This window comes from Zingiber officinale, chromosome 6A (assembly GCF_018446385.1).
Source record: "Zingiber officinale cultivar Zhangliang chromosome 6A, Zo_v1.1, whole genome shotgun sequence".
Classification (NCBI taxonomy): Eukaryota; Viridiplantae; Streptophyta; class Magnoliopsida; order Zingiberales; family Zingiberaceae; genus Zingiber; species Zingiber officinale.
Genome location: NC_055997.1, coordinates 25241167 through 25268994, shown reverse-complemented (window position 1 = coordinate 25268994; position 27828 = coordinate 25241167). Strand labels below are relative to the sequence as shown.

General features: G+C 42.3%; 3 protein-coding genes across 3 annotated transcripts; 2 read left to right on the top strand and 1 right to left on the bottom strand.

Moving 5' to 3' along the window:
- Window positions 1-13287: 13287 nt before the first annotated feature.
- LOC121996156 (cyclic nucleotide-gated ion channel 4-like) lies at window positions 13288-16221 on the top strand. The gene is made up of 6 exons (XM_042549999.1): window positions 13288-14064; window positions 14148-14363; window positions 14446-14759; window positions 14823-15168; window positions 15261-15347; window positions 15433-16221. Exons 1-6 carry the CDS (start codon window positions 13603-13605, stop codon window positions 15946-15948), a joined length of 1941 nt encoding a protein of 646 aa, XP_042405933.1. The 5' UTR covers window positions 13288-13602; the 3' UTR covers window positions 15949-16221.
- A 2776-nt stretch (window positions 16222-18997) lies between these two features.
- LOC121994692 lies at window positions 18998-20695 on the top strand. Its single transcript, XM_042548642.1, has one exon. It carries the CDS (start codon window positions 18998-19000, stop codon window positions 20693-20695), a length of 1698 nt encoding a protein of 565 aa, XP_042404576.1.
- Window positions 20696-20972: 277 nt separating this feature from the next.
- On the bottom strand, window positions 20973-21407 carry LOC121996155. The gene has a single exon (XM_042549998.1). The coding sequence runs from the start codon at window positions 21239-21241 to the stop codon at window positions 20996-20998; it is 246 nt and encodes an 81-aa protein (XP_042405932.1). The 5' UTR covers window positions 21242-21407; the 3' UTR covers window positions 20973-20995.
- Between the last annotated feature and the right edge of the window lie 6421 nt (window positions 21408-27828).

Sequence of the window (27828 nt, the reverse complement as noted above, 5' to 3'; positions counted from 1 at the left end):
GAACGACTTCAGTGAACTAAAACGGAGATTGACCAATGCTCTATTTTAGCTATACCAGAAAACACGGACAGCTTCGACATCTCAGGTGGCGCCTAAATTGGGATTAGGAGCAATCTGATGCGTGCAGCAGGCAAGGTGATCGCCTATGCCTCCGAGACAACTCAAGGATTATGAGAGGAACTATCCTACTCATGACCTTGAGCTTCCAGCAGTTCGCTCTCAAGATTTTGAGACATTATTTCACAGAGCTCGATGCAGAGTGTATATGATCATCAAAGTCTCAAGTATTTCTTTACTCGAAGGATCCAGATATGCGATGTCACAGATGGTTAGAGCTGGTCAAGGATTATGACATAGATATCATCTACCATCCAGGGAAAGCTAATAAGGTAGCGACGCACTCAGCAGGAAGTCCATGCTACCTTATTATCTTTAGCAACTATGTCACCACCCCTAAGGAAGGAGATTACAGCTTTTAGTCTCAAGCTTATAGTCGGGCAGCTTTCCACTATGTCCTTAGCATCTACCTTGCTTGATGATATCCAGACAGCTCAGGGGATCCCGAAATCCGTAAAATCAAGCAAGGGTTAGCGAGAATCAGAAAGTGGAGAGTTCGAGTGTCCGCCAGTGGGGTAGTGTACTGTGGTGACAGACTTTGTGTTCCAGATCGGGAGGAACTACGAAAACAGATTCTAGACGAGGCTCACAGACTCCTATGCGATGCATCCGGTTCCACCAAAATGTATCGGGATCTAAACAAACGATTTTGGTGGCTCGATGAGCGAGATATCGCCAGACACGCCAAGATTCGCATCTAACTGTCGGAGGGTTAAGGCGTAACATCGACTGTGAGGAGTTCTGCGGTAGATCCAGATTCCGAATGGAAGTGGGAGGATATCTCTATGGACTTCATAGTGGGATTACCCGTAACCACGAATGGTTTTGATGCTATCCCGGTAATAGTCGGCAGGTTGACTAAATCAGCCACTTCTTAGCTATCGAATATCCTATTCCATGGAGCAGGCTCTGGTTGTATCGGATTGTCAGTCGCATGGAGTCCCTGAACCATTATATCAGACGGAGATAGCAGATTTACATCACGAAGTACGATATCACTATGGGCACCCGGTTAAAATTGACCTTCCATCCTCGGCAGATGGTCGACTCGAGCATTTGTATCACCTGATGCACTCCGGTGCTGAATTTCAGAAGGGAATTGGTGCAAATATAGTTTGCATACAACAACGCTATCGTGCCACTATCGGCATGGCACCTTATGAGGCACTCTATGGGCGGAGGTGCATCACCAATCATGAGTGGTGAATGAAGGAACTAGCTTCGCATTTAGTAGCAGATACCATACAACAGATTCGCAGAGGATAGAGACAGAGAGCCGTCGGAGCTATGATGCACACCTAGAGTTTTCAGATACATTTTTCTCGAGTAGCTCCCATGAAGGAGTCACGTTTTGGGAAGAGGGGCAAGCTCGGTTATGTGGGACCATACCTTATCACGAAGAGAATGGGCAAGGTAGCATATGAGCTAGAGCTACCTCAGGAGATGTCACCGTCCACAACGTATTTCATGTCTCCATGCATATTCCAGACGCCACCCGGTGATTGAGCCTCGGTTGGTACAGGTCCGTGATGATCTCAGCTATGACAGTCGGCCTATTCAGATAATAGACCGAGCAGTAAAGAAATTACGGAACAAGGAAGTACCATTAGTCAAAGTCAGCTGGCAAAATCACACAGTAGCAGAGGCGACTTGGGAGACAGAGGCCAGCATGAGACAGAAGTACCCAAAATTGTTTTAAGTTCGGGGACGAACTTTTTATAAGGTATGGGGGATTGTAAAGCCCGAAAAAAAATTCTCGAATTTATTTTAGAAATACCCTATGATTTTTCTAGATTTTTAGGATATTTTTACATAATTTTTGGAGTACCGAAAGTAGCAAAAACAAATAAGTCGCAAAATGGTTTACGCGGGAATCGAACCCGGGACCCATCGGAGCCTACGACTTATTATGTGTTCCGGAAACCAAGTGAACCCAGCAGGGCCGTGCTGAAAGGATAGGAAATCAAATATATTTATATTTGATTTGGGAGAAATAAGTAATTGATATAAATAGAAAACTTAAGTGGGATTGGTTTATTTCTTTTGGGTTCGGCATTTTCTCTCCCTCTCCCGTTTCTTTCTCTCGGCGCAGCAAACAAAGCAAAGGAGACCTAGGGTTCCTTCCCTAGGATCGTGTGTTCACTTTCCGGCGACAACACCAGCACGAAGTCGGTTCTTCTCCGCGAGAGGAACGCGAGGACGTAAGTGGTTCGTCGAACAGAGCAATTTTTCCGGAAAACCTAGCGGATAGAATCGTAAGAAAACCTTGCGATTGAGGTAAGAAACCCCTCACCTGCAGTATAATTGCTCTCGCTTGTTAGTTTTGGCATTAGTTCAGTAGTTCTACAGTTTAGGGTTTTTAGTGCACACCAAGCATTCGATAGAATGCCCAGTTCGAAGGATGCACCAGGAGGCGTCCTAACAGCATGAAAAATGTATTAGAAACATTTTATTCAGCTTATTATCAGTTATTACAGCTATATGGATCAGATATCCATTGGGTGGGCTCCCACAGTAGCCTAGGTTCAGATAACCTAGGTCTAGGTTCGATAACCTAAAGAAAGTAAAATAAAACAAGATTCAAGATTTTACTTTTATTCAGATGGCACTGTACTTGGATCAGATATCCATGGGCTGGACTCCCACAGTCCCTAGGTTCAGATAACCTAGTAACCTCGCTGGATTCGGAACTTGCAATCCCGGATCTAGATAGGGATGCCAGCAGGATGTTTAGTATTTTCATCTATTATTATATATAGTTTTTCCAAATATATAATCGATGGAAACACTAACTTAGTTTCAGTTAATTATCTTAGTTAAGTTTCATGATTTGAGTTCATGACCAGTTAGATGTATCATGCTTAGTTTCAGATATAGTATGCTATGCTCAGCTTGTTTGTATGCCATGATTAGTTCAAGTACATGTTTGTATGCCATGCCATGTTGTCATGCTCAGTTCAAAAAAGATGTTTTAAAAGCATAATCGCATCGTTGCATGTTTTGTGAGGTAGATGATTTCTTACCAAGCTTCTTAGCTTTTTCTTATACTGCAGATACCGGTAAAAGAAAAGTGGACTAGCGGAGGCTGGAGGGCGATGCTATGATGATGTGTGTGTGCAAGGGGTCTGGAATAAAGATCCTTGGGATCTACACGCTTTTATTTCAGTTTTAGTACTTAACGTGTCTAGTTTTATGACTTAGTCTTGTTACTAGATGTTATAGCTTAGTAAACTATGCCTTGTTTAGTTTATCATGTTTAGAATGTTAGTATTTACATGTTAGAGTGTTTTTCATGTATCTAGAGCTAGTGTATGTGATTTTTGGCATGAATCAGTGCTGGAAATCAGAAATTCTGATTTCGTTTCAGACTATCAGAACCTGGATCGGTCATCAGACCGATCCAGTGCCATTCCTTTTCCTGGATCGGTCAGCCGACCGACCCAGCATCGAACAGAAGGCATCCCAGCGTCTCCAGGTGCCTAGATCGGTCTGCAGACCGATCCAGACACACCTGGATCGGTCTTGCCGACCGATCCAGCAGGGCACAGAATCGCAGCAAGTTTGATTGATCCGTGGATCGAACAGCAGCTAGCTGGGAAGTTAGCTTTGAGTTCTAGCTCAGATGGGAGGTCAAGTATCCTCCTTAGCACATATACCCCAACCGGAAAGGTCTTGAACCCTTCCTTATAACAGCATGAGTGTACCAGTTGTCAGTTTAATAGAGTCAGTTAGTGAAATTTTATTTTACCCAGTTTCCGCACAGTATAGCACAGTAGCTTCAGTAGTTAATGTAGCGTTTCCAGCTCACAGCTTAGTACCCAGGAGTTGGGTTGTTACACAAACTCATACAGATCAAGTCTACAAGATCTTACGTACCTGTTCGACGCTCTGATTGCTCCAGCTTCATGCTGCTACTCTGTTACAACGTTGCTACACCAGACTACTGCTGAGCAGCTATCCAACACCAAGCTCGATCTTACCATCTTCAAGAGTCTTGGGTAACGAACATTTGTTTTTGTACATAACTATTATTTAACGGAAAGTGTAGCTTGTTACACTTATCCGAGTTTTTGGTGAACTCGATTCCCTCTTCCAGTGGTTCCGGAATAAGTTGTTAGTGTTAGTTATAGCCCTAGAGTCAATCATTCGATGATTGTATTATAGACTTATTGTATCATATTCATATTTATATAAATAAAGGCATGTATTTTGGTTATTATACTTACTTGTATTGGTGCGAAATAAACTAAGTATAATAGCGTCCTTGAGTAGAAGGTTCTCACCTATATCAACCGGTTAGTTGAACCGATAGTGAGATGATATAGGGAACACTACTCTTAATCATTCCTAGTCGAGTATTAACATTCAGGGACAATGTTAATGCAATAAGATTAGCATGTAGGTCAACTCGATGACTTGATCTCACAAGTCATGGATATAGAGATATCAAGTTGACACATGGGTATGCATTAGAGAATGTATACTGAATGACCCGCCATGAGAAAGTATCATGGATCGTTATATGAGTGTCATATACTTTCTCATGTGGCTATTAGTATGACTACTAGTCCTTAGACCTGAAGTCACCATGGATCCCTACATAAGGAGTTATGTACTTTGGTTTCGTCAAACGTCACCCGTAACTGGGTGGACTATAAAGGTGATTACTGGGTATGTAACGAATTATGCAGAGAGATGTGAGTGATGTAGATGGGATCTATCCCTCCTATATGACGGGAGCGACATCGATATTCTTGATAGAGTGAGACCACGAAGTGCATGGCCATGCCCAAATGAGTCAATATGAGATATTGAGCTCATTTGATTTAGTGAGTCTACTTGGAGTTCAAGATTTAGATTGATCAGAGGATGACACGGTCTATGCCTCACATTGATCAATCTAGATGTCTAGGATAGAAGGGCACTTGTCATATATTGTGAGGAGTCACAATTAGTAGTCACAAGGTGATGTTGGATCTCAACATTATTGTAACATTGGGTAGTAATGATGTATTGCTAGATACCGCTCATTACTTATGCTCCTAAATGGGTTTAGGGGCATTGTCAACGTTACAAGAACCTATAGGGTCACACACTAAGGACAATTAGATGGAGATTAGGTTCATATGATGAACCAAAAGGATTAGATTCATTTGATGAATCAAATTGGATTAAGAGTAATCCTAATTGGGCTAATTGAGTTGGACTCAAGTTGATTCATGTGTTTAATGAGTCTAATTTAGATTATGACTCATTGAATCAATTTAATTAAATGAATTAGATTCATTATATTAAATTGGCTTGAATTAAATGGTTGGATTAGATCAACCATGAGAGAGAGATTAAGTCAAGTTTGACTTGACTTGAGAGGTAGATGAACAGTCAAGTTTGACTTGACTTTATGTCACCTCATTGGTGAGTTGGCATTGAGTGGGCCAATGATGATGCTCCACATCATCATGGTTGCTTAAGTGGGATGCCACCTCATGGGAGTTACCAAGAGTTGTGACTCTTAGCATTCCATGGGAGTTACACACCCATCTTAATGTGGCCGGCCACATGAATGAAGGAATAAGATTCATTTTGTGATTATTCTCATTCATTCCTTCATCTTCTTCCTTGCTCCATTTTCTTCTCTCCCTCTCCTCTCCATTGTCGAGACCTTCTTGGAGTGCTAGCACACTCAAAGGTTCTCCTTCCATCGAGTTGTTCGTGTGGATACGTATAGAGAGTTGTCTACCTTGACAACTTGAGATCCGGCATCTCCTTGGACGAGCGGGATACGAAAAGGGCACGCATCGAAGGTATAAAAGGTTTCCCCTTTGCACGGATCCGGTGGCTGGGGCTTTCGGGGTTTCCGTGACGCGAAAACGCGGTTTTCGCGGCCCGAAAAATCCAACAATTAGTGGATTACTCATCGATAGGTATGCGGGACCTCAGTCTTAGAGTAGGAGTCGCCGAAAGCTCCGAACAAAGTAAAACTGTTTGTGTTCTTGTACTTTCTTGTTTCTGTATTTAATTATGTTGTGCGCACTTTATTTTTAAAAGAAGAAAAAGAAAATATTTATAAAACCACGTTATTCATCCCCCTCCCTCTCACGTGCGTCTCAATCCAACAAGGAGCCTAAATATAAACTATTGCTTGAAATATTTTATTAATACTGAGGGAATATCCTATTCCGTCGGTAAATATCAGAATGATTTACTGACAGAATTACATATTTCATCAATAAATCCTACTATGGAATACTGACGGAATAGATAATTCCGTCGATAATTGTTGGAGCAATCCTAATGGTCCATGGGACCATGTGTTTTGGTGTTTGGGCAAAGGGTTTAAATTAGGTTCACCCTTGTTATTTGATATGTGTATGTGAGTGTACAGGTATGTAGGATACACATGTGACTCAGGTTGATTGCTTCGGGTCCGATGAAGGATGGAGCATCCGAGGGACCGTGGACAAGGCAGCGAGGACAAGGGTCGAGGGAAGCAACTTCGAGGCATACGCGAAGGATGACATTGGGGACGAGCCACGTGCTTGAATGCATCCGAGGGACGAGAGCCAAAAGAAGTAGGCTTGAAGGCAAAAGGTCAAGGTTGTAAATAAGCTTCAAGTGAGTCATAAGGGTGAGGGTACGAGTGCATGAGAGATTGTACTCGGAGTAAAATCCTAGTTTTAGGGGGGGTACTGTAACGTTACTGTAGCAGTACTGTAGTGTTACTGTAGCTATACTGTAGCGTTACTATAGTAGTTGACTGCATGTTTTAGAAGTCGACTAGTGCAGTCGACTGGGAGCGAATAGAATGTTTCTATTCGTTCGGTCAGTGTGGAGCAGTCGACTGCTAGTTTTAGCAGTTGACTGGTATCAAACCGTTGGGATGTAACGGTCGAATTTCCACAGAAGGCAGTCGACTGCATATTTTGACAGTCTACTGATAGGCGGAGTTTTCAACCCACGGCCTATATAACGAAGGCTTGGAAGCTTGGTTATCCCTGACGAAATTAGTGGTGGTAAACCCTAATTAATAGTTTACTAGTCTCAAGAGTCTTGGTTGGTGTTGTGGTGAGGTTTTCCACCCACAAGGAGCGACTTGAGATAACCGGAGTTTGTCGGGGGCTAATCCACCGATGGATAGGGATCGTCCACCCTACGGACAGTCGTGGAGTAGGAGCCCTAATCTCCGAACCACGTTAAACGAACATGTTAGCGGTTTGCTTGTTTTTCTTTCCTTTATTATTTAGCTTCTTTGTTTTAGTATTATTCCGCTATGCAAGCTAACATTGTAGGATGAGCGAGTATTTGGGGGTGTCGTCTATCCGACCCCCCTTCAAGTCGGCCACCGATCCCCTACAAGGGTAATTATCGACAGAATCACTAATTTCATCATGATTCCATAATAAGATATATTGATAGAATCGGTGATTCCATTGGTGGTATTTGTTATTAGAGCCGTCAATTTAGGTTGGGCCCGTTGGGTTGGCCCGCCCCGCCAATCCAATTAAGTGGGTTGGGTTGGAATTTTATCAACCCAAGCCTGTCATGGGCCAACCCGCCTAGGCCCGTGACCCGCGCGAGTTGGCCCGCGACGGGCTTGGGTTGGTCCGTGGGTTGAGAAACACATGTTCATGGACGTGAAGAAGGACACGATATGGTTTAAGATATGAAAGTTTTTCTAGTTGGCTATCGACTTTATTGATCATGTGATTGAGGTCATAGATGGCTGAATATTTTTTAGCTTGAAGCATTGAAATTTATTTCTACTAGTCAACAACTATCAACTCTTGCATAATCCATAATCCATCTATTTCACCCTTCGCTACTTTAATCTTTCTTATTGTCTGTTACAAACCATCAATCTCTTCTTCAAGCAACATTTTCTGTGAATTTATCTCAAGTTGTAATTTTTTATTCTCCTTTTAAAGGTTGCATATCAAGCTGTAGAAATTTGTCGAAAATATGAAAGTTTTCTAAAAAATTTTATAGGCCCGCGGGTTGGTCCGCCAAACCCGTAACTCGCCTTCGATTGGGTTGGGTTGGAGATTTCCCAACCCACAAAGTTGATGGGTCGGCCCGCCCCGCTCCGTCAAATGGTTGGCCCACCACGGGACGATCCGCCCCGTCACGGGTTGACCCGTTTGACAGCTCTATTTATTATAGAAGTTCATTTTCCGTCAGAAAATAAGAACTATAAAAATTAATTCGGTTGAAAATCACTAACATAAAATAAAATTTTGCCAGTAAACTCTTTTTTGATGAATTTTATTCTAATAAATTATTTTTCGTCATAATTTCATCACTAAATACTTATATCGATGGAATTAGATGGAATATTTCATCGGAAATTTAGTTTTTTTTTAATGGATAGCTCAAATTTAGCTCGAACTTACTTTAATTCACATAATTTCATATTTTTAGATATTAATAATCATCCTAATTTAGTTTAAAAGATAGAGGAGATTATAAATTTTTAGAATAAAACTATTTGTAGTAAAAATAAGGAGAAAGACAATCATTTTTGTTAGGATAATCTATTTTGTCACATTACTAATATGAGCCAGGACATCTCCTATTATGAATGACATATCAAATTAAATGAGCTACCTTACCTCTCATAGGAGGGAGTTCCTTTCATTAACGTTGGGACTTGGGGAGTTGCTCATTTTTATTTTTATTTAAAATAAAATTATTTTATAATTTGAGGAGGGAGTTGGATTGGTTCAAAAAATTAATTGATTTTTAAAAATCAGCAAATTTTTAAAAATCAATATCAAAATATAGTAATGGTTCAAAATTGGTTTTTTTGCATATTAGTGTTGGTTCAAAAATCAATACTATAGTTTGATTAATTTGATTGAACTGATATTTTATGATTTCAATTTATTCAATTTTTATTAAAAAAAATTATATATATATATATATATATATATATATATATATATATATATATATATATATATATATGACATTGTACCAGTAAAAAAAATCCTAACATAGTTTTTATGATCGGAGATGATCTGTCGACGCTGAGGACGAACATAATCGCTCATTACCATCATAATGGAAGATGCTCTAATAAAGATGGAGCTTAGAGGGGTCACGTGTCAGAAACTATCATAATGGAAGATGCTCTAATAAAGATGGAGCTTAGAGGGGTCACGTGTCAGATTAACAGTTTCGGTGTAAATTCAGCTGGTATCTAAGACAGTAGGTTCATAGAATAATATTAGAGATATTCAAATCTTTAATGATTGATAAGACCACCCGCGATGGTAGGAAATTTTAGAGAGCTCTTATATTATCATATCATATATTTATCATATCAAAATAAAAAACTTATGTACAACTCTTTATTATTAAAAAAATCTTTTCGATAATTTTTTCATATGTCTCCTTCGTACATTATATATAAAAGTTTCTAAAATTTAAATCCAAAAATGACCTTGAATAATATTAATAATTAAAAAATATATAAATGTTAGCATACATATATCATAATTAATAAATTGTTTTTCACTTATTACAATCATAGTGTGCCTAAATATACTCAACTAAGTCAACTCAATTTTTTGATGGAGCCTTGAAATATTTGTGATGGAGGATCTCCTTCATCATCCGAACAATTGATTACTTCATCTTGCTCATTTTCAAATTTCAATATGATTATTGTGCAAAATAATGCATGTATACATGATATCATTCAAATAATCCTTGTGCCAAAATCGTCCTTAACCTCTTATGGCCCATCGAGATTGGAGTACCCCAAACACCCGCTCGACTCCTTTCTCGCGGCCTCTTATTGTTCCTTATATATTTTTCTTTTGGGATTCTGGGGCACGGAAAGCTTTTGATGAAAGTAGTCTACTCTGGATAGATCTCATTGGTCAAATAATATCCTTTTATATATTGTGTATTATTAACCATAAAATTAGCCTTGGATTCATTTCCTTGTAAGATGTTGTTGAATAAATATGATTCGTTGAGCACATTGATATCATTATGCAACTCTACAATCCCGAAAAAGGCGTGTCATATCTACAAGTCTATAGATGCAATTGCTTCAAGCATAATTATTGGGACGTCATGATATCCCCGAGTAAACAGGCCTTTCCAAGTAATGAGGCAATTTTTCTATTGTCAATACATGTAATCAAAACTACCCAGTATGCTAAGAAAGTCGTATCTTTGCTTATGCATTTCAAGCAAGTGTTGGATATCAGCAGCATTAGGTCTTCTCAAATATTGGGCCCTAAACACTTCAATTACACATCGATAGAAGTTGAATATGTAAGATGTATTTTAAGACGGTAGAACGTGATATAAGCTTGATCTCATAATCAAGATTTCTACCGTAAAACAGATCTTATCAAGTATATGAATGAATTTAGAGAATAAGAACTACCTGCGTTGAGCGCTGACATAATTGAAGACTCGATCTTCACCTCTTTCGCTCTACGAAGGGAGATGGATTCACGTGTGTACTTCTTAGGGCTGCCGTAAGCCTTCGTGTTTAAGAGTATGTAAGAAGCATCCAAATATGCTAGACCTAAGTGTCTATTTATAATAACAACAAACCCTAATTCTTAATAGGTAGAGCAAGAGGTGGGACTGACCTAATAAGAAATACAATCACTAGTTTGTCCATCAAAACTTTAGTGATTAGGCTAATTAAATAAATTATTAAGGAATAACCCAACTAATTATAATCTGTAGTCAACATCATGGATCGGACCCCGTCGAATCCAACAGAATAAGCATTGGATGGAAGTTATTTCAGCAATCTGTAGGTACTTATTATAATGATCAGTAGGAACTTCATATGTCAATTAACGGATAGTTGTCGGCGGTGACAAATCTTTTTCCCATAGCATTGACCTTCCATTAAAATATTCTGAATGATTTTTCAAGGCATCAACTATACGAAGGAATAACCTTCTTTGCATTTAGAATCGACTTCGGAATATGTCATCGAGATATGTCGGCTCATCAAAAAAGTAATCATTGAAAAGATAATTAAACATATCTGGCTTCGCAAACCCAATTCAAATATCTCTCTTCTATATTCTGCCAAAAGAACTTTGAGTTATTTGACGTACTGTTTATCGTTGTTCATGTAGTCAGAGCATTTTTTGTTCATCAACATCCTTCATATCTTTTGTCAATTCATTTATCTAGAATTCATGGAGTATGAATCTATCAGGATTTTTAGCAAAATATTTTAGTTGTTAAAATAAATATAGAGTTAAAAAATGATAGAAAAATGAAATTGTTTAAGAATATATTTATAAAGACTTTTTTAAATAAAAAATAAAAATTAATCGTTGTTCAAATGGCTAAAAATTAATATTCAATAATATTATTTTATATTTTATATTTTTATTTCTTTAAAAAATTATAAAAGAAATAATTTTAATAGAAAAAAATCTGATAATGGGCGATATTCTTGAGGAGCATCCACGTGGACAGTCAAGAATCAATCAATCTCTCAAACATTTGATCTTTCACTAATAAATTTAGTTTCCTTCCCATAATTTGAAATATAATTTCAAAACGAAGGACATTTGAAGTTATCTTTCAACTACAATATTAAATTTAGTCACCACTCGTGGGAAGCAACAGCTGATGTTTAATTATGTCTAGTTAGTAACTGACAGTTGAAATCCATCCAAAATAATCATAAGTTTTAGGAGGAATAATAAGAATAGGGAATAAGAATGAGAATCATTGATTGTCATTATTAATGTTTGGATTATAAGAATAGAAATACAAATAAGGAAATGAATGCTTGAAATTGGGTAATAACTCATTCCCATGTATCTCCCCTTTAATAAGTCATTATCCTATTTTCATCAATCAAAATATTCCCTTATTCCAAAAATACCCTTAACTTAAAACTAAAATTTTCTCCATTAATATCAAATATCAAAATATATTTATTTATTTTTTCTTTCATATAACTTCACTCTCCTTGTTCTCTCTCATCATTTTATCACATGTTTTCTCTCTCCTTAATCTCTCCTATTACATTCTCTTTCCTTTTTTTTTCTCATTACACTTCCTCTCTCATCATACTTTCTCTTTCCTCAATCTCTTCTATCGCACTCTCTTCCTTTTTTTTTTATCACACTTTCTCTCTCCTCAATATCTCCCATCACACTCTCTTTTCTCTTTTTTCTCATCACACTTTCTCTCTCCTCAATCTCTCTTGTCACACTCCCTCCTTTTTTCCTCAACACACTTTCTCTCTCAACACACACTCTCTCTCATCATACTTTCTCTCTCCTCAATCTCTCCCATCATACTCACTATTCTCTTTTTTTCTCATCACACTTTCTCTCTCACTATACTTTCTCTCTCCTCAATCTCTCTCATCACTCTTTCTTCTCAATTTTTCTCATTATATTTTCTCTCTCTTCATCCTCTACCATCATACTTTCTCTCACATCATATTTCCTCTTTCATCTTCTCTCATCATGCTCTCTCCCATCACACTCTCTTTTCTCATTTTCTCTTATTACACTTTCTCTCTTTTTATTCTTTCTCGTCACACTTTCTCTCTTATCATACTTTCTCTCTAATCATTCTCTTTCATCATATTTTTCTCTCACATCTAATTCTTTCTCTTATTTTCCTTAAAGGGTAAAAAAGGAAATTTTGATTTATTCCGATAGAAGATATGCAACTAACCAAATATTACTTTTAAGAGTGATATCCATACTTATACCTATTTCCATTTCACAATACAATTATTCACATTCCGATTCCTATTTCTAGGAAAGAACTAAACGCCCCCTTAATGTGCATTTTAATCGGAGGACGGAGCCGATGAAATAAGAGAAAAAGACTTGAAACAGATGCATCATTATCCTGCGCTGTTCTTGGATTTTGCTTTTGGAAAACTGATGCCATTTTTGCAACACAGCCAAACGGAGGAAGCTGCTGCGAACCTGCCTCCCATATTTCATCCTTTTTTTTCTGCTTTTCTATAATACGAATTCTCATCTATCAATGATAATATTCCGTGACCGAGACAATTAATAAAATCCCATGAAATCATTTCGTATTCATTTATATTGATGAATAATCCAAATCGTTTTTGATTTTATTATAATAAAAGATTACGTTCGTATATACGGAAAAATCCGAATCAATAATTTATCATCTCCATTATTTCCGTATGGCCACAGCTGCGTGCTGCTGAAGACGACCGAGCTCGACCGGAGTTGGCAGCCAAGTAAATCTCTGGCAGCTTGGCCTGACTGGTGCGGTCGCCCTCTGAAGCCGACCTCACTCGACGCTCCTTGTTGTATTTCTCCGTCGGGAATCTTACGGAGAGCTTGTCCGTAGATTTGGGCGTTCGTAGTTCAGTACAGATGCTTGTCACGACGCGATCCAACCGAGTCATCATCTTAACATGTCCACTTCAGGAATCAGGCCACCCATTCGGCATCTCCGGCGATCATTAAATTCTACTTCTGCGTAGCCATGTCCACCCCTGAGTCCCTCGTCCCTTCTCCCGACGCCCGAGTCTCGCCGGCCTGCGGCGATCACCGGCGACGCCGCCGCCTCCCCATGGCGTTCCTCCACCACCTTAACTCGATCCAGGAGTGGAACCGCGTGTTCCTCCTCGTGTGCGCCGCGGGGCTCGTCATCGACCCGCTCTTCTTCTACTCCCTCTCCATCAGCGCCGGCCGCCTCTGCCTCTTCGTCGACGGCTGGTTCGCAGTCTCCGTCACCGTGTTGCGCTGCATGGCCGACCTAGTCCACCTCGTCAACGTGTACCTGCAGCTCGCCGCGGGACCGGGCGACGCTCATTACACGCCGTCGCCGGCGTCCGCAGTTAATGGAGCGGAGGCGAGAGGTTCAGGGGCTCCGAAGGCTAGAGGATACTTGAGGTCCAAGACGGGATTTCTCCTCGACCTCTTCATCGTTCTTCCAGTCCCTCAGGTCATCATCATTAAGTTCTCCGTCGATTTCATCGGCAGTTGCACCCGATTCATGGCCACACGATCGATGTGTATCTTTTGCAGATTGTTCTGTGGATTGTAACTCCGGCTATGTTACGCCGAGGGATGACAACGAAAGTGATGACGGTGTTCTTCATCTCCTTCGTGTTCCAGTACTTTCCAAAGATCTACCACTCCGTCTGCTTCCTGCGCAGGCTGCAGAGCATGCTGGGCTACGTCTTCGGCACCATTTGGGGCGGAATCGCTCTCAATTTGATCGCTTACTTCGTGGCCTCACATGTAATTATTGATTTTTTTTAAAAAAAAGTTGAATCTTTGGTTCATTGTTTCAGCAATTCTCATCTCAAGAGGAATCGCACAGGCAGCAGGCGCTTGCTGGTACTTGCTGGGGATTCAAAGAGCCGCCAAGTGCCTCACTAAACAGTGCGTCGGAACGACCGGATGCAGAATTGAGGCGGCGGCGTGCATCGATCCGATCTATTTCGGCGACTCCGTAGCGAGCTTGAATGGGGAGAGGAGGAGTTGGGCCAAAAACCTAAACGCTCGGGCGACATGCCTAGACAGCAGCGACCAGTTCGATTATGGTTCTTACAGATGGATCGTCCCTCTCGTCACGAACCCTAGTCGCGTGGAGAAAGTCCTGTTCCCAATCTTTTGGGGCCTCATGACTCTGAGGTAGGCTTTAGCTAGGGTTTAGTACGATTTAATGGCTGATTAATTTGCGTACGTATTTATCAGCACATTTGGGACCATCGAGAGCACGACCGAGTGGTTGGAGATCGCCTTCAACATCGTCATCGTCACCAGCGCGCTACTTTTGGTGACGACGCTGATCGGGAACATCAAGGTTTTCCTCCACGCGACGACGTCCAAGAAGCAAGCTTTGCACTCGAAGATGCGGAGCCTGGACCGGTGGATGCGGCGGCGGAACATGCCGGTGGAGATCCGGCAGCGGGTGCGGCAGTACGAGCGGCAGCGTTGGGCGGCGATGCGAGGGGTGGACGAGCTCGACATGACGCGGCAGTTGCCGGATGGTATGAGGAGGGACATCAAGTACCACCTCTGCCTCGACCTCGTTCGGCAGGTATTTGTAGAAATTTCTCTCTCAATGGCAACGGCAATGGCGATCGTTTTTGTAGATCGAGGTAAAATTTGGGGGAGATTGGATCGATGCAGGTGCCTTTGTTCCAACACATGGATGAACTGGTGCTGGAGAACATCTGCGACAGAGTGAAATCGCTCATCTTTCCGAAAGGAGAAATTGTGAGTCGATGTAGATCACTGATGCTCGATTCCCAGTGTTTTTTCGCCATCAAGTTGTAATTTTGATGGATTTTTTTTTATCCAGATCACAAGAGAAGGCGATCCAGTACAGAGGATGCTGTTCGTTGTGCGCGGCCACATGCAGAGCAGCCAGCGGCTGCGCGACCGCGTCCGAAGCCATTGCATGCTCGGCCCCGGCAACTTCAGCGGCGACGAGCTCCTCTCCTGGTGCCTCCGCCGCCCGTTCGTCGACCGCCTGCCGCCGTCCACGTCCACGCTGGTGGCCGTGGAGTCGACCGAGGCATTCGGTCTCGACGCGGAGGACCTCAAGTACGTGACGCAGCACTTCCGCCACACGTTCGTCAGCGAGCGGGTCCGGCGGAGCGTGCGGTACTACTCTCCCGGGTGGCGAACGTGGGCAGCGGTGGCGATCCAGCTGGCGTGGTGGCAGCGGAAGCAGCGGCGAACCCTGACGTCGCTGTCCTTCGTGCGGCCGCGACGGCCGACGTCGCGAAGCGCGTCGATGGAGGAGGAGAGACTGAGGCTGTACACAGCGCTGTTGACGTCGCCGAAGCCCAATCAAGACGATTTCGCTGCGTGAGTATCGGAGAGGTGGCGGCGACGATGATTCCAGGCTCATGCTCGTCCAATTTCGCCGTTATTTTATTCCCACAATAAAATTAATGTATATTTCTCGAAAAATCTCTCGCGGTTCATAAATGAATTACTGTACGAGATTTAAAAGGCTGCTACAACACGGCTCTCTTGGCCACTGTGGAGCCTCCACATCCGTTTATTTATCTTTTTTTTTTTTTAAGTCGGTCCGTATCCATCGAATAAATTGAGAAACACTCGGACTCAGTTTTTAGGTCAATCGTCTGTTAAAAATAATGAATCAAACTGAAATTCGATCCTTGTCTAAGAAATTTACAAGATTTCTTTCGCCGTGCCATTTGTTCATGCATGAACAACTTTTTTTGTACATCAAGGAATGAACTTAATATTACAAATAAAAGGAGTGAAATCAGTAAATGGCTAGAATTTTGAGGAATGTTTGATGACCTTTTGAAGAGCTACAAATGTACATGTTATTTGGGATGTGCGCTTTCATTCACTACGTGTACCGAGATGTACATGCTTCCGTTACACGCGTGCTCTAGGATGCGCTCTTCTATTCTCCACCTCTTTTGGAAAAAAATGGTACAACGAATGAAGTAATCTTGTCATCTCCTTATTCATACACGGCAGTGTTTTCAACAAACCACGTAACATGTGGACCCTCGTGCAGGGTAGATGAGGGGATAAGGTATATCCTGAGTGACGCTAAGGATAGACGTAGTCGACACCTGAGGCCAAGTTGAGGAGGAGGTTGGCGCCTTAAACCGAGCCAAGGAGGAAGTCGGTGCATGAGCTAGAGTCGTAATGGCTGACTTATTCTCAGGTGAATTCAACTCCTTGGGATGAGTATATCGAGCGGGTTCAACTTGACTCGAGTTCCTTCTGGGACAAACCCAATTCTATTTGGATTAAGTTTGGTCCGTCTTAACTTTTACTCACAACGCAATATGACTTTTCATCGCACGGAATATATAGAAGCTGCATTCTTCCACCTTCAAATGTGATTTTGATCCTCACTGTACATTCCAAAATAAGAGGGGTCACGTTGGTGCAATGGGCTCCTCTGGCATGTGAATTAGGATGTGTTGCCTCTTCTTTATAAGTCACAGGAGTGGTACTGACAGCAATTGTTCTCCTTTCTCACAAAGTAAACAAACGCATGTTTGATACGGTGTATAATTAGCGGACCAGGGAAATAATTTGACAGTCATAGTTAAGGTGATATGACAATTAAAATCAAGATGGCATAGTAATCAAAGTCAAGGAAAAAAAGTATATTTTCCAATTATTTTCGTGGTTTGCCCGACGTCAAAGCTCTCGGGTCTAACTTGATCGAATAACAAGTCGTACGGAAAAGAGCTAATCGATTAGAATAAAGGTCGTCTGAGCATAAAGCATTTAGTCCCATAACTTTCCATGTGCACCCATCCGAATTACATACCGATCAGGTCTAAAGCACTTAGTCTTATACATCTATATGTCCACCAAGCTAGCTGAAATATTGATCGGGTCTAAAGCACTTGACCTCATACATCTATATGTGCACTCGGCTGGATCAAATACCGGTCAGGCCTAAAGCACTTGACCTCACGCATCTATAAGTATGTCCGGCTGGATAAAATATCGTTCAGGCCTAAATCACTTGTCCTCATAAATCTCTCCACGTACGTTCGACTAAATGATAGGTCAGTTGAGACCAAGGCCTGGAGCCTTATAAATCTTTCCATATATACCGGGGCTAGATTAAAGGTTGATCGAGTTCGAGACAGTTAACTTCATAAAGCTCTTTATGCACGATCGGCCATAAAACCGATCGATCGAAATTAAGAAACTTAGTTGCATACTTACTTCTAATGGATCTTCAGTACACACAATTTATCATATTGTTCCCTGAGTGAATTTTTAGCATGCTTAACGTATCATATGAATCCGACCGAATTTATGACAGCATTCAATGCATAATAAAGTAACTCAATGCAAGGATAGACATAAGGACAATCAGCCTTGTTAGCCAACCGAGATATATTCAGTGGACAAACAACAGACAACAGTTTAACAACCTATCAAAATTGTCGGGGAATATTCCTTTGGGACCTCCTTTGGAGGTTATCTTGTTTCCCATTGGACGCCCATTTATGATAACATATTCTTGTAACGGCTTCACCAAAGGTCTAAGTCATAAATAATAAAAGAGGTACATCTGTGAGTAGATAAAACATTCCTCGGATACTCATTACACAACAAACTAACAAACTCCTACACACGATGCCATCTCATAATCACGAAACTTATGAGAGGTAGTACATAATGGAAGATCCTCTCAATTGGCAAGATACGCAATTTACATCACCCTCATTCTCGCGCAAATAGCTTTTTTGGTTGTTCCTCATTTCTTTATCCAGCATCGAACTAACTTGAATGTCAGAAGACCTTGTCAAGGATCTCATTCTTTGATTTTGATCACTAATCCTCTATTGGATCGTCAGCGTATACACATGATCACAAAGAGACCTCATCAAAAAGAAAAAAATCTTACTTCAATTAATCATCTAATCATCGTCATCAGTACGCCATCTCTTCAGCTTTTAAACATCTCTTCAGCTTTTAAACATGATCGCACATCTTTTCCAAATTTTTGGTAAACTGTTGTAATTTGCATTCGTACAAACGCATTGTCTACGAACTGTAGCATTCCAAAACTTATTGTCTCTTGTATTTGGCTCTGACCTCCAACAAGGACTCTTGTTGCACCAACTTGCAATCATGACACCGAAAAAGAGAAAGCAGCAAAGCTGCATCTTCATTCTACCAACTTTCTTGTCTCCAATTGCTATAATTTTTCCTTATCTTCTCCTCTACTCACTCTGGGATGCTTCATTGCTCACTGTCACCTTCAGTAATATCTACCCTCCAGCACTTGCCAACTCTTCACAACCACCACCACCACCACTTCGACCATCTACAGAAAAGATTGTGCAAGGAAGTGAGATCTTTAATTTCCAGACATCTTTTAGGAATTTCAACACTTGGACATGAAGGAAGAACAAGAGGCAGCAGCTTCGACTTCACTGCAACAAACACTGCAACTTGTCAGCTCATTGGTTTCCTCCTCCTACTCGATTCCATGCTTCGCGGGGAAATGGCAGTTGATCCGCAGCAAACTCGAGCAACTAGTTTCAGGCCTCACAGTGGCTACAAACAGCAACTGCTTCAGCAAAGCCAATGAATTGGCTAAACTGATTCTGTCGACCTTGGGCGACGTCAGTCCGCTCTTGGATCGATGCAGTGATGGATCTTACGTCGGCGGTAAGCTCCATTTGAGGAGTGATCTTGATGCTGTCGTCTGCAAGCTTGAGTTCCACATCAACAGCTTCACTGAAATGAACTCTTCCCCCAATGTGATGAACTCCCAAGCCATCATCCTATCAAAGCCAGGTGCCAATGCCAGTAGAGAGGACATCAAATTCTATATCAAAGATCTCTTATCGAGGCTAAGGATTGGAGATCCGATCATGAGGATCCAAACCTTAGTTGCCCTCAAAGAAATTCTCGTCAAAGATGAGAAACATGTAAGAATTATGACAACAGAGGTAAATGATGCCATAGATATCTTAGTGGCCTTTCTCGAATATAAAGATGCTGGTGTTCAAGAAGGGGCTGCGGGAGTTCTCTCTGTGATCGCCGAGTTGAATTCTCACAGAGGAGCACTTGTTGCATCAGGTGCGATAGCTCCACTGATACAAGTCTTGGAGAAGAGCACTGAATTGGGCAAAGAGAGTTCAGCAAAAGTGCTGCGGAAACTAACCGAGAAATCGGACAATGGGTGGTCAGTTTCTGCTCATGGAGGCATCACAGCTCTGCTCAAGATATGTGTCCATCCAAATAGTAGCAAAGAGTTAGTTGTTTTGGCTTGCCAAATTCTGAAAAACCTTAGTAGTGTGGAAGAGATGAGGAGGTTCATGGTGGAAGAAGGAGCAATTCGGGTTCTTTTGAAGCTCTCGAATTCGATTGAGGAAGCTCATCAGATTCAAGCGATCGAATTGCTTCAAGATTTGGCATCCGGTGATCAGAGTATCAAACAAATTGTTATCAGAGAAGGGATCATTGATTCACTGCTTCAGTTACTTGACCCTGCTTCGCCATACACAGCAAAGGCAAGAGAAGTGGGTCTCATGGCCGCCCAATCACTGTGCTTCTCCTCTGCAAGCTCTATCAATACACTGATAAACTCTGGTTTCTTACAAAGATCGCTTTTTTACCTGAATCACGGTGAGGTTTCGATCCAGGAATTGGCTCTGAAGAGCTTCTCCCGCCTCTGTGAGATCTCTGCGGACTACAGAAAGGCCATGGGCAATGCTGGCCTCATGCCACAGCTTGTGAGACTAACGGGGGCCAAATCATCTGAAATCCGAGAAAAATCAGCAGAGATACTTGACAAGTTGATATTCATCGATCGAAATAGGCGAAAATTCATCGAAGAAGAACACAACGTAAACCAGATCATGAGATGTCTTGCTCTCGAGGACAGATTAGTCACAAAGAATCATCTGCTCTCCGTATTGAAGGCAGTGGCAGAGAGCAGCAACGGGAGGAGGATGATCATGGCTTCTGGTTGCGTGCACTACGTTGAGAAATTAGCAGAAGCCAATGAATTGGAGGCGAAGAAGGTAATGAAGAAGCTTTCCTGCAATCGATTAAGGAATATACTGAATGCAATTTGGAGCCCCTGAGTATCTTCAATTCATCAATCGTAATCTTAAATTGCCTTGCATGATTGTTCTCCATTTAAGAGTGAATTATCTTACATTCAACATCTATGAACTAATTCCTCAGAAAACCGAATAAAAATTCCACTTAAACATCTTCACCAAACATCTTCAATGTCTAAGCAACAAACCATATAGATGATCTATGTATAACTTCCAGTTTCATTTATTTTCTTTCACTTTACAAATCATTGTTTTATTCATATATATCGTAACCAGACTCTCTTTTTTGTTCAGCCAATCTTCGTTTTTGGTCTGCACTATTCAATTGGGCCCCCAGCAGCTGAGGAACATGACCATGCGCAGCGACTCCTCAGCTCGCTTCCTCATCTCGGCGCCGGCGGCAGCCGTGAGGCCGCCGGCAGAGGAGTCCACCGCCCCGGACAGCCGTCTCACCCTGCTCGTCGACGACGAAGGTTCCTTGATCGATCTCGAAGCGTGGTCGCGGATGCTCTGCACCGCCCTCGCGCCGCCCTGCACCACCACCCGGCTCATGTACCGCAGGCTCATGTAAACACACACTAACACGTATAAGGAAGAGGATTCTTGACTTCGATTTCGAGTATTTGTAGGGACGAGGAGTATCCGGTGGGAGGGATACAGCCGGTTTTCTGGGGGAATTTACCGGCAAATCGGGAACGGTGGGCGAGCCGCCGCTTGCTAATGGATTTGGGAGATGAAGAGGGGCGGTGTGATGACGTGGCGTAGTTATCCGGTTATGGTCGCCGTGGATACGCTGACTGACGTGGCAAGCTTATCCAGTCAGGACCGACGTGATCACTGACGTATTGTAAAATCAAGGAGTATTTATAAAAAAATAGTAAATTTTAGAGTAAAGTGAAAGTATCATCTTTAATATTTAGGACATTCACATCGATTTTATTGCATTGAAAGTTCTTTCATTATCATATTGTGCCACATCAAAAGTTAAAAATTTTATATCTTTTTTCAATATCAAAAAATCTCTCAATAATTTTTTCATGGGTCTCACACTTTTCACTATATATAATTCTCATTTCTCCTCCATATTTTACATTATACATCATTAAATTTTTATAAAATTTAAATTTATAAATTGCTAACATGAAATTTCATGATCCCATATTTTTTAAACCTCCAAATCATATATAATTCTTTCCTAATTAAAAAATATCTCTAATATTATATTTAAATTAAAAAAACTTATATTAATTAAAAAATAAAAAAACAGTGAAGGAGTGACTTCATCTGTATGGAGTCGCTCCTTGCCAAATGAGGAAGAAGCTCTCTCCCACTATGGGAGGGAGCTTCTTTCGTACTGCCACATCCGCAGTGGGAGCTCCTTCGAGCTCCACTGTGGATGCTCTTATATCCTTATCAGTGAACATTTGCAAGGCACGTGAGGAAACATACGAAAAGGAGAGCAAACTGTACTATAAAGTGCGGTCCAAAAACATGGATCATTATATTACAATTGATTGATTTAGATAGACCCAATCTATTTAACATATATTTAAATTAATTAATTATTTTTGATGGTAGAGTCTATTCAAATTAATCAATCATCCTTTATGGTTCATCTTCTAGTCCGTAAAGCATCCATAGAATCTTGCTTTGCGGACTAGAGGATCTCGTCTGAAGAGAAAGGGATCCATGGCATGGCGTATATCAATTGGTTGAGAAAAGTACGTAGGACCTCGATCCACGTTGTCCCTATTTATTCTCTTTTCACCGTTCGATATGCATGAAGTCAATGGTCGACATTCCACCTCTTATATTTTCTCCTTTCCCCTTGTTCCCTACTTATGGTCAATTACTTAAAAGAGCGGAAATTAAAATTAAGAAAAAGTTTCCACAGTAGAAAATTTTCCGTCATTTACTTTATTAAAATTTTCAGACGGAAGAGAAACGCAATCTATCAACGGATGATTTTGAAGTCAAAATCGATCATCTCAAAATTAGACGGAAAGCAACGATGGGAAAAAAATAACGCATGTACCTCTTTTTATTCACAAAATTACATCATATATCAAAAAAAAATGATGCATGTACCTTTTTTAACTCATAAAATTATACCATGTACCCTTTTTTATTTATAAAATTACATTGTATGTATTCATCTTTCTCTATCAAGATAAATAAATATACAAGGGAAGAGATTTCTTTACCCTTTCTCTTTTCTTCCTCCGAGGATAATTTTTTTACTATAAATTCTTTTCCCTTTCTCATCTGCGCTTTAGAATAAAGAGAGCATTAAATTGTTACTAACTTGACCTTTGCAGACGTGTAGGTATTGGAGGTATTGAAATGCTCGAGCTGTAATCTTCTTGCCGTGTTTGCTGTTCAGCAGCAACTCTTCGGGCGCCCGGCAACAAAATCAGGTTCTTCTAGACCATTTTTTTATTGTGAATAAGTTTCAACAAGTGATTAGATGGTCTGCAAGTTTATACATATTGGTTGATTAACTATTGGCTGTTCTTCTGTTTGATTAACTATGAGCACTGAAAAATTAAAGTTGTTGCTGTGGCGTTTGGTTCATAGCCTGACTATCAAAATGGGGGATTATTTGTATTCATATATAGAGATTTATTAGGGAAAGATTAGTATCTAACTATTTATTTTTTGTCTTGTCAAATAGATGAGAATGATGCTAAGTCGAAGCTCAATTTGGGCCTTAGTAAAACTCTCTTTAGAGCTAGGGTACTGCAGAATTCTAAGTTGTGCTAATGTGGTTCTTGAGAGTGGACGAGAAGTTGGAAACTCTATCAGCATTTGCTCCAACATATAAATGCATGTAATTTAAATGATCAAACATAAGGTTAATAATAGATATAACTAGATTCCAACCAGTGAATGAGAATAGAGTTGATACTCATTAGATTTCAACCAACACCATCCTCATTGTCATAAACTATACTCAACCCCAAATCCTTGTGGCATTCAACTCTGTAAAATTGGGCAAATACAAGGTTGGCTACATAGTTATTTGAGGTGTGAGGTGTTCAAAAATACGTAGGTGTTGTGGGACCTAAAATGCTAAATGCAGTGTGAGGTGCATATTTTATCAAAGTAAAGCACTTTAGGTGTGTTTGGTAGGTGGGATAGAATGAGGATTAAAAGAGTGATTAAAGGTGTGATAAGTAATCATTGGCTCCTCTAAGGTATAACTTATCCTATCCTATCTACAAAATTAACACCTTGTTATCATATTAAATTCTTATTTTATCCCACCTATCAAACACACTTTTGGGTATAATTTTTTACAATTTAAACACATATAAGGAATTTTTACTAAAATATTTTACTAATAAAATTTAAATATTTAACAAACTATTAAATAATAATATAAATATAAAATTTAATAACATTCAAATATTGAGATAGTTTATTTTTATAATCAAATCAAATTTCAAATTAAATAAAAATAAAAATTAGTAGAATAAAAAAATTAATTTACAATTTAAATTTGTAAGAGGTGAAAAAACAAAATCATTATAACTAATTTACAATTTGATGATATAAGAGAGAAAAACAAAATTGATAAGAAAACTTTTGAATTTAAATTTATGAGGGAAAAATATACAAAAGGAGAAAAAGGAAGAAAGTGTAGTCAAATTTGATAGACCAATATTGATATTGCAGGTGAGAGAAGCGGAGTGGAGGGAAGGTTGATGTTAAATTTTTAGGAGAGAAGAAGAATTACATAAGAGAAAATGAAATAAGTTTGTAAGGGACTAAAGGAGGTAGATATTCATTGTCTAGGGGAAAGAAAGAATTAAGTAAGAAAAATATATCGTATGTATGTAAATTTATGCAATCTAATTAATTCATATTTAAATGTATGTGATTCTGTCTAGAAGCTGAGAAGACGAACCTGCCGGAATGACGTGTCTGAAATGTGGACCGCGTCCTCATGACCCGGTGGTGAGCTGTCCTCTACGTTGACCAGATCGTCGGAAGTCCTCCTCCGGTCAACTGTACCTGCATCCAGCGACCGGGTCGCCCCGACCTCTGGTACCTCGGTGCTCGAGGCGAATCCCACAGATATATGAGCAACCGAATACTAATGACAGAATAATTAACTAAATGCAGAAAAGGTACGAGAACGTACCCTGACCCAGGGGGCGCCCTCGGATGGATGGAGGAGCTGATCGAGTCGCGGTCACCTAGAATAGTGAAGGCATCTGAGCCGACTAAAGAGGAGATCTGGAGGTGGCGACATGGAGCCTAACACTGCGTGGCTCCGAGAGGTGAGATACAACCGGAATACAACGGCGACACGGCCGGCATATGACATCGGCTCGCAGGCCGGAATATAACATACAGTCACGACTCAGAGACAGGTCAATGGCAACAGCTCACAACACCCATAGTGCTACGAAGAACCAAGCACCACGGCTCAATGGCCGAATACATCACGGGCGGCTGCCGGAGATGCCACAGTGGATCCAATCTATGCCTCAAATGATGGACAAGACGACTATAAGGCCGTCGGAGTCAGCTGTAAGGCTGCCAGGAGAGGTGGCAGCGGCTGGAGAAGCGGCAGTGGCCGCTGTACAGCGCCAGACGCGGGAAGAGGTGGCTGTTGGTGGCTATGACGGCTTCTGGATGCGGCGCCGATGGCCATGGGAGGCTGAGGTGGCTGCTGGTGGATGCTCCGGCCGCTGGAGATGGCGCCGAGCGCTGGAGGCGGCGCCGACCGCTGCTGTAGGCAGCGGTGGTGGCTGCTAAACCCGGTGAGCCACAAGTCGCCCCATGTGGCTGCACGAGGAAGAGGAGAACTTCCCCCTCCCTACTCGCGGTAGCTATGGCGAGAGGAGGAGAAGGAGAGGCGGAGGTCCGGTCCCTTGGCAACATCAGCTGGCAAGGAGGCCGGAGGCAGTGCTGACTGCGGGTGGCGGCGGAAAAAACCCCCTTTCAGCTCGCTCCTTCTAGTGTCGGCGCTAGGATGCAGGCCGGAGGAAAGGGGGTAGAGGAGAGGAGCGACCAGCATCCGGTGTCGGCGCTGGCGGTCAAGGAGGAAGGAGCTCCTCCTGGCGGCGGACCCCAAGCACGAGAGGAAAACCCCCTTTTTTCTCCTCCCTTTTTCTGCGTGATCCGTCCTCATCATAAGCACTCAAGCCCTAAGTGCCTCCAATGACCCAATTGCCCTCCCACATCTCCTTATTTCCCCTCATGTCCTCAGTTACATCTGGATCACAAGTCTCCCCTTCAAGTCTAGTCGAAGGAGGCGTGAGTCCGACTGACTGGACAGTCTATTGCAAAGAATTGAACCGCTCTCGATGTCAAAGCTAAATCGCTGAACCAATAATATAATGTCGCTCAAGCGGTCGCTATAATAGTGATGTCGTAGGAGCTCGTAACGGTACCGAGCGGACCAAGTCTGTAATCGGACCAATGCCGAGTGTGCAGCCGCGAAGATACCGACCGGACGATCGAAGTGCTGTCGATCGGATGGATAGATGCTAGAGGGACGCTGTCGTGCGAGCGATCGAAATAATGCCGATCGGATGAATAGATGCTAGACGGACGCTGTCGTGCGAGCGATCGAAATGATGCCGATCGGATGAATAGATGTCGGACGGACGATGTCGTGCGTGCAACCACGAAGGTGCTGACCAAGCACTCATAGGAACGGAAATCGATGTCGGACGATAGATGTCGGGCGTGCGATCGAGCTGATGTCGATCGGAATAATAGATGCCGAGCGTGCGATCGGAATGATGTCGATCGGAATAATAGATGTCGAGCGGGCGATCGGAATGATGTCGATCGGACGGCTATGAAAGTGCTGACTGCGGAGCCTCAATAATAGTCAACGAGCAATCGTAAGGTGCCACCCAGCAATCGAGTAAACTAAATGGCCGGTGCCATACGGGCGTATCATGCGCCAACAGCGCTGGGGTGTTGTGAGCCGAATAAGCGCAAAGCCCAGAGATCCTGGTCCACAACCAGTGGGGGTACTCCTGCCCGTGACCAACGGAGATAGCTCGACCCCGATCGGGGGAGATAAGAAATACTATATGCTGATAAGCTGGCTCGAGGCCAGTGATAATCGCTCGACCCCGAACGGGGGAGATAGAATATATGATAACTAGTCCATGCAGGGGTCTTCAAGCCGGGGTTTTATAGTCGTCGGTTCGACTCTACGGTTTAACGTCTGGGCTAGACGGTCTTCAAGTCGGGGTTTTTATAGTCGCCGGTTCGACTCTACGGTTTAACGTCTGGGCTAAGCACGGAACCGGGGTTTTATAGTCGCCTTCGACTCTACGGTTTAACGTCTGGGCTAGACGCGCCCGAGGGGCTAATTCAAATTCGATCGGCTCGGGGTTCGCCATCGAGCCGGTGGCACCACGGGGCCTGTATATAATCCTCGGCCCGATCGGATCGGTTCTCAAGCCCGTGGCGCCACGGGCTCATATAATCCTCGCCGATCGGCTGGGGGCTTCGTCATCGAGCCCGTGGCAGCCACGCTCGAATAATCCTCCGCCCGATCGGCTCGGGGTCTTCAGCCTGCGGCTCGGATATAATCCGCCCGCCGATCGGCTCGGTTCGGTCATCGAGCTGCAGCTGGATATAATCCACCGCCCGATCCGCTCGGGGTCTTCACCATCGAGCCTGCAGCCTGGATATAATCCACGATCGCCCGCGGGCTCTTCGAGCACCGGGCTCGGATATAATCCACACCGATCGCTCGGGGTTCGCAATCGAGCTCTCGGATATAATCCACCCGCCATCGGCCTGGGTCTTCGACTGACATCGAGCTGCGGCACGGATATAATCCACCGGCCGATCGGCTGGGGTTTCGCCATCGAGCTCGGATATAATCCACCAGGCCGACGGCTCGGGTCTTCTCCATCGATGGCTCGTATAATCCTACCGGATCGGCTCGGGGTTTCCACCGAGCACTGGCTCGATATAATCCTCCCCGATCGTCGGCTCGGGTCTTCACCATCGGCGTGTGGCTCATATATAATCCGCCCGACGCGACGATCGGGGTCTTCACCATCGAGCCACAGCTCATATATCTCCGGCCGAGCGGCTCGGGGTCTTCGCCATCGAGCTCCGCAGCTCGGGATATAATCCGCCCGCCGATCGCTCGGGTCCATCGAGCACTG